This window comes from Rhagoletis pomonella, unplaced genomic scaffold (assembly GCF_013731165.1).
Source record: "Rhagoletis pomonella isolate Grant_MI unplaced genomic scaffold, Rhpom_1.0 Rhpom_scaffold_00002, whole genome shotgun sequence".
NCBI classification, from domain to species: Eukaryota; Metazoa; Arthropoda; class Insecta; order Diptera; family Tephritidae; genus Rhagoletis; species Rhagoletis pomonella.
In genome coordinates, this window is record NW_023458556.1 from 63,814,753 (window position 1) to 63,822,594 (window position 7,842).

The following is a 7,842-nucleotide window of genomic DNA, read 5'->3' on the forward strand; positions in this document are numbered from 1 at the left end:
GCATTTTGTGCGTTTGGGTGAGTGTAGTAAGTGAATAAAAAAGTACTATTGTGGAAAAGTTTTTTAATAATAACTTTTGATCGGGTAAAAAAAGTTAATTTCCGCATTCGGAATCTTGTTATTGGGGTACGGACGCGTCTAAAACTATGTTCACATTACCAACATAAAATACTTAGTTTCGTTTAAAATACCTCACTAAATTAAGTGCGTTCATACACGCGATTCTTTATTTGTCTTGACAGCTTTGTAGCAACCCTGTGTTATTGTGTATTTAACCAAAAGAGATCGCGAATGTGAGTAATTGCGTATATTTTTATATTCTGAGTTGTTTGTGGTAATTTTTTAGATTTTAGATGAGTGATAAAAAGAGAAAGCTGCTGGAAATATTTTACAAATTACCACGCGCGATTATTAAAAACAAAAACGTCCAAACACAATGACATATCAGTTATGGGGCAATACTTTTTTCGATTATTATCGATAAAATTAGAACCGACACTGATTTGTTCGTGATTTGGTTCTTGGTTTAAGATAAACTACGTACTTTCAACTTAATTTACTGAGAGACTTTACAAGGCGAAATTACTTAGTTTGTACTTAATTTATGCGTAAATTAAGATTGATCTCTAAATTCCGCCAATGGGAACATAGTTTAATGGTACCTCCTTTCCAAAATTTTGACCAATTTTTGGGGCAAGGCGAATTTATACAAGGTGGTGTTGATGGCGAATTTAGATTTTCGCCGTGGTACTTTCTTGTGTCAAAATAGTGTGTTTGTTGTAATATGAATTCGCCTTGTTTACAACAAACACATAATTTTGACATTAGGAAGTACCGCGGCGAAAATCTAAATTCGCCATCAACACCACCTTGTATAAATTCGCCTTGTTTTGCATGAACCAAAAATACAAGATCACGTAAGAACGCGACGTTGTATTTGTAACTGGTTTTGAGAAAAAAGTTTGCGAAAGCGGGTTCGTCAGCTGAGCGTTTGTTTACATCACAAGCACCACTATTTTACATTTTTATTCAAGTAAAGAAGAGTTAATTCAACATGACAACACATTTTGAAGCATTTTGTTGCATCATTTTACCTAAATTGTGCGTTTAAAGTGGCTGACAATAATTTTGGTTTTCGTTGTTTTCTTTGCTTTGTTTACTTTTCGCACGTTTTCCAGTGAAACAAGATGGCGTAGAACCCGCAAAAAATCGACTTTTTTACTCTCTTGTTCTTACGTGATCTTGTGTCTTTCGTTCATGCTTGTTTTGGGGGTTGAAAGCCCACTTAGGCTTTCTGCACATTGGTCGTCCAATCATAGTTGCTTCATCGTCACAATCATGATGCAACGATTACATGACGACTACACTTTCACACACTCGGTCGTGATATTTCAATTCATTTGGCGCCTAAAAATTCACTTGGAGCAGGTATTTTCTGTTTTTCTAGTTGATATTTTCGCGAAATATTTACAAAAACCTGCAATTTTTAAAATATTGACTGTGCTGCAACAATTCTAGACATAATTTTTCAGTAATATCTCTTCTTTTCTTTTCCTGAAATGTGTTTTGTGCATGCACACAGAGACTTTTTACAATTTCGTCATATTTTATAGTTAAAACGCTCACATTTATTGAATTTTAATGCAATTATCGACTTTTTAATAATTTCTACAGATTTTATGCAAAAAATACTAATTTTTATGCAATTTTAATGCAAATATTAACTTTTTCACGAATTTTTCCCCATAAAATGTAAACAAATAGTGCGTGCACAACGATTAGCAAACGACAGTGCCGTACTTATCCGTTTCTGCATCTTCTACGATTTGCCGATAACTAGCCGATAACGACAAGTGTGCAGATCTCCTTTGAAATGCATGTGCTCGGCTCAAAATTTCAGGGCGAGACGATAAAGGCCGGTCCACATAGAACTTTCGTGTTAGCTTTGGCGTTGGCGTTGGTTTGACAGAACGCACGTTAAAAGTATGCTTGCTACAATGAGCGCTTGGCAGCGAATGCTTGGGCCACTACATTAATATACTAACGACAGATAAATTAATATTTCATATCAATAATTGCATTAAAAACGATATTTCTTGCCCGCACTTGATTAAAAAGGAAAATATTTCACATAATTTTATTTATTTGCAACAGCTGACGAGCGACGCACGCGAAAAGATGAGAGTTGGCCATCTTTTTGCTTTGTGTTGGCGTGAGCGTTGTCGAATTTTGGCTATGTGGACGGCTGCATTTGAATTCATGTATTCATAGTCAGCTGTTGAAGCGACGCCAACGCCAACGCAACGCCAAAGTTCTATGTGGACGGGCCTTAACGCAACTACGATTGGACGACAAGTGTGCAGATAGCCTTAGTCACCTTTCAGACACGTCAAGCCTTGCTTTCAAGTCTGCTCGTTCGTAGGCGAAGGAGGTGAGAAGAGAGGGGAAGAGTACAGATACCACCGTACCGTCAATTCGTTTCAAGTTTTCTTGTCTCTTTTAATCTTTTCGTTGCTTCCCATTTAAGCTGAAATTAGTCAAGAACGTAAACCTACCGGTACGTAAACCCGAGTCAGCTGACACGATCTGTCTTACCAAAGCGCCACGTAAATTAAAACTCAACACCGCAGAATTTTTCTGTAGTTGTAGCCCGTAGCGCAGAAATCTGCGGAATTTAGATTTTTCCGTGTCAGCTGATTTCTCCTTCTTTAGTTGGTCGCCACTTCGTCAGTTTTACAGATGGTAAAAAAGATATAAGTTCCTATTCAAATTATGTTTAAAATATTTGAAATTTACTATTGAATAAATTTTTGTTGAAAACTAAGTAGTTTATATTTAGCTAAAATCTATTATAGCACGAAAAATTGTAGTTGAAAGGGTAAGTTTATGAAAAGACATTGATGAGTGGCAACAGTGTAGTAAGCAACACTGAGGGCTCCAGTAATCGACAAAATTCTGCGTATACAGACTGCGTTTAAGTATACGTTCTGCGTTCTCGACTAATTTCAGCTTTAAAGAACCATGGACTTCAATTAGATAATTACCTTTTTCTTTAGTGTTTTTCAAATGGAAAACATGGCAACACTGACCATACATTTGTTCTCTCCGCTTTTGCTGTGTATTCGCGACTTGGTTCATTTCCAATAGCCTATAATTCTATCTTTGAGTACTCAAGCCAAGTGTGCATTAATTAAATAAACCAGAGTGGCAATCGCAACCATATTGCAAGCTATTATTTTACAGCAACTAAAATCTGAACCACAGTCACAACAAGCCAAAGGCGAGTGGCGCCACAAAGCGGCGAGAGAAGCTTTGGATTTTCTTTTAACTCTTTGTTTCGGTTCGAAGCGGAAGCCGTCCCCGCGCAGTCGTCTATGCACGGGTATAATTGCAATTATCAAGCAGTGAATCAGCTTTTCGTCGCAGTGGAACATATCAGTCTTTGTGTGGCCGCGAAATGCAGTAGTTCATGTTTACTTAACTTGTACTCTTATTAAATTAAACACGAGCCTTGTTCCAGAACCGAGGCTCATTTGTTGAGCAACAAAAGCAAAGCGTTTAGTGCAAAAGTCGAAAAAATTAAGAAAATAAACCTAGTGCCTTAGTATTACTTGCGAATCTTTATCAAAATGAAACGGTCTTTGATTGCTACAGTTTTGCTGTCGTTAGCATTTTTGGCTGTTGACGTCAACAATGTATACGGTAGCCCTTCTGATTCCGACATCGACTTAAGCCAAATAAATGTTAATGACCTGCAACAAAAACTGCCAGCAGAGTTGGCCAATACGAATCTTACTCTGGACGATGCTAAAACTCTAGTCCGCGATAAATGCATTGAAGTGGCTGGCAAAGAAAACGGCGAAGCAGCTTATGCCGAAATAGAAAACGCTGTATCAACCTTAACAGAATGCGCTACGAACATATTGAACTTCACTGCTATTCAGGTTGAAATTGATGAGGCCAGTCCAAAGGGTGAGCTGGATGTGGTATTCAACAAATACTGCAACAAACAGCCTCAAGCTCTTGCTTGCTTTGAAGCATTCAACAGCAAGTTAGCAGCATGCTTGGATAATGAAGAAAAAGAGCATCAGGAAGTGTTCATGCGCATCGTACGCAGTCTTTTAAGCTTTATATGTCACAAAGGAGGCGACCAGATAGCGCTCTTCATTGCTGAAAAGGGTCCGGAATGTCTAGATTCAAAAAAAGATGATATTCAGAAGTGCGTCAATAGCACTTTCGCAGGATATGTTCCCCAGAATGGACTCAGTGACATAAAAACACTACCCAAATTTGTGATGGGTACTAAACAATGTGAAGAAATGGAGGATTTAGAAAATTGCATTGTTGAGAAACTGGAAAAATGTAGTGAAATTACACCTGCTAATATTGTAGAATCAATGTTCAGATTTATTAAAAATGAAACGATCTGCCACAGTACTCCCCGCGTAGCAAAACAATCATCATGGACCAGTGGCGTTAATAGCGCTGTGATGTTACAACAGCTAGGTGGTGTATCATGGATGCTGGGCGCCAGTTTATTCTACCAGCTAATAAAACTTGTCCAAGTGTAGGCATGTTTGGCATCCGTAAATTAAACTCAAAAATAATGCGGTGTACAAAATGAACCCTAAAATATGTACGTGATTTCACTATTTAATCCCCTTCTGCATAAAAATGTTTTATTTTTTTATTTGTACGAACTTGTGAGTGCACAGGTAAAGCGGATGTATTTAGAGCTAAAAAAATATTGTAAACAGGGTACATATGTATGTACATTAGCGTGGTCCTTAAATGTAGGAAGCAAATTTTTACATCAGATTTCCTAAGCCTCAACTACTACGTCGATGCTACTATTGTCGAAGATATCTCATATAAATTTTGGTCCCGATTGGAGATTGTTAAGGCGTGTCGCACAGGGGTCAAATTTCAGATTCATCTATGTAGATTCAAAAAATTAAAATTAATTTTTTTTCATCTAATACCCCAAATCGATACTACCGTAGTCGAAGATATCGCATATAAATTTTGCGTTGGTTACGGCGTGTTGCACAGGGGTCAAAATTAGATTACCCTATGAAGACGTCTTAACTGACTCCAATCGGGACATACATATATATATATAGTATCGATATTGGGTATTAAATGAAAAAAATATTTTTAATTTCTTTAGTCCATGGAGGCATCTGGCCTTTGACCTCTTTGCGACACGCCCTAACCGACTCCAATCGCGACCAAAGTTTATAGTTGATATTTTCGACTATGATACTACCGATTTTGGATATTAGATGAAAAAAACTTAATTTTAATTTTTTAATCTCTATAGAGGAATGTGTACTTTTCTCTTTGTGCGACACGCCTTAAACCTCTCCAATCGGTACCAAAATCTATATTTGATATCTATGACCGTGGTATTACCGATTGAGGGGGTGAGACTGAAAAAAATCGTGTATTTGATTTTTTACGGACCACCCTAATGTACATGTATCAAAAATGCACAGCAAAGAAACGTACGCATTTTCGGTATTAAACGATAGTAATTCTACAAGTACTCTGTATTTCACTTTACATAATTTTGGCACGAATTTATATTTTAATTTAATCAACCTTTATAAGAGTAGCTCTGATCCCGCTTTGCAAAATTGCGCCAAATATACATATACATATTGCTAGTAATAAAAAGTAAAATGATTCGGGAGTAGAGGTTAATGTTTTTATACAAAGCACATCTTTATTTTATTCGAATTTGGTTATAAAAACTTAAGTAGAATTGTTCCACTCCTAAAAAGCACCATTAAATTATGTAAGGTCAGAACAAAATATATTTTGTATTGAAACAAGATAGAAGCGATAACACTTCGTAAATATACATACTTATAAATATAGTCGCATACAAAACAGAATACTTTTACACTCATGCGTATGTACATGCATATGCATATGTATGTTAAAATTGGGATGCATATACATACCTACATATGTAAGTACATATATGTATGTATGTACATATATGTATGTATGCACATATATGTATGTATGTACATATATGCATGTATGTACTCGGGTATGTATACATTACCATATGTTGTGCAAAAAATAATCAGAACGTGTGTATTTATAACTAAGTAGATGGTTTGTACTTTTGTTAGCGACTAAGTGTAAAGAGTAATTATTAGTATTTCTGTAATTGAAATTGATTTATTTGAATAAAGTGAAATAAACCCATACGTACGTACATATTTATCGGGGGCGTCCACTTAAGGGAAGAACCGTTAATTATTTAAAACATAGATATGTATGTATGTACGTAGATAAGTACATACATACATATATGTGTATATAACTACGACAAATTTTCTCGCTCTCGCTTACTGCAAATACTTTTTTTTCAAACGGGATAGATTATACTTTATTATTATTGTTATACGAATAATAAGTCGTATGTACTTAATTACGGCTAGGTATGTATGTATATGTGTAGTATATGTAATTTTGAACTTTGCCCAGTTTTGATTCAGCTTCTCATGTTGAAATGCTTTGTGTTTTACGCTTTCAAACTGGTTCGCTGTTTTTGTTGTAGCAGCCTCAAGCGGGGTACTCACGACAAACTTGTCAGGCAAATCTGTTTGAAGACGGTTGAGCACTCACGGCAAACCGATTTGCAAACCTTCATTTCGGCTGACTTAATATATATATATATATCTGATGATCCACTGATCGGATCTTAACCAGATTAGTATGGGACCACCTCTGAGACACTACCTTTCCGAAAACCGATGATTTCGACATCATGCATGTAACATGTGGTCGATAAAGCAGTAGTTCTGCTTAACCGGAGCTTCTACCTCCGATTTGTGCTAATCAGACATTGAACAACCGGCCCTTAACCAGAAAGGATCGATAAAGCAGTTGTATTTAACCGGAGCTTCTACCTCCGATTTTTGTTAATTAGACAATTGAATGACAGCTGAACTTGCAAGGTTTAAGGCCGGTTGTTCAATGTCTGATTAGCACTAATCGGAGGTAGAAGCTCTGGTTAAATACAACGACTGCTTTATCGATCACATGTTATATGCATGATGTCGAAAACGTCAATAATGATGTTTAACCGGCAAGTAGTGATAACCAGACATTGAACAACCGGCCTTTAGGGTCGGTTGCTCAAAGCCTGGTTGACACTAATCATAGGTTAACATCAACACGGTGTCGGTAATGTCGATAACGATGTCTAACCGGGGATGAGTGTCAACCAGGCTTTGAGCAACCGGCCCTTAGAGCCGTTTGTTCAATGTCTGATTAGCACAAATCGGAGGTAGAAGCTCCGGTTAAGAACAACTACTGCTTTATCGATCACATGTTACATACATGGTGTCGAAATCGTAGTTAGTGTAGTGGTAGTGATAACCAGACATTGAACAATCGGCCCTTAGAGGATTTATAATGGATAAACTTTTACTAGTAACTATTTTCTAGTAAGAAAAATAGCTGATGGCATGATGCTTAATGCAATTCACATTACCAAAAGAACTGTTTGTGGTGCTTTTAGGACCGTTTTCACCAACTCTGGTTAACACTAATCGCATGAACGAATGACATAAGATCACGTAAGAACAAGAGGGTGAAAAAAATTGATTTTTTGAGCGGGTTCTACGCCATCTTCTTTCACTGGAAAACGAGCGAAAAGTAAACAAAGCAAAGAAAACAGCGAAAACCAAAATTATTGTCAGCCACTTTAAGGGCCGGTTGTTCAATGTCTGATTAGCACAAATCGGAGGTAGAAGCTCCGGTTAAGCACAACTACTGCTTTATCGATCACATGTTACATGCATGATGTCGAAATCGTCG

General features: G+C 36.9%; 1 protein-coding gene across 1 annotated transcript; it reads left to right on the forward strand.

Moving 5' to 3' along the window:
- The first annotated feature begins 3,118 nt into the window (after nt 1–3,118).
- LOC118733961 (27 kDa glycoprotein-like) lies at nt 3,119–4,620 on the forward strand. The gene has a single exon (XM_036463616.1). It carries the CDS (start codon nt 3,630–3,632, stop codon nt 4,569–4,571), a length of 942 nt encoding a protein of 313 aa, XP_036319509.1. The 5' UTR covers nt 3,119–3,629; the 3' UTR covers nt 4,572–4,620.
- Nucleotides 4,621–7,842: the final 3,222 nt, after the last annotated feature.

Excerpts from the sequence above, each read along its gene's own strand:
- LOC118733961 (XM_036463616.1), top strand. The coding sequence starts at position 3,630 with ATGAAACGGTCTTTGATTGCTACAGTTTTGCTGTCGTTAGCATTTTTG.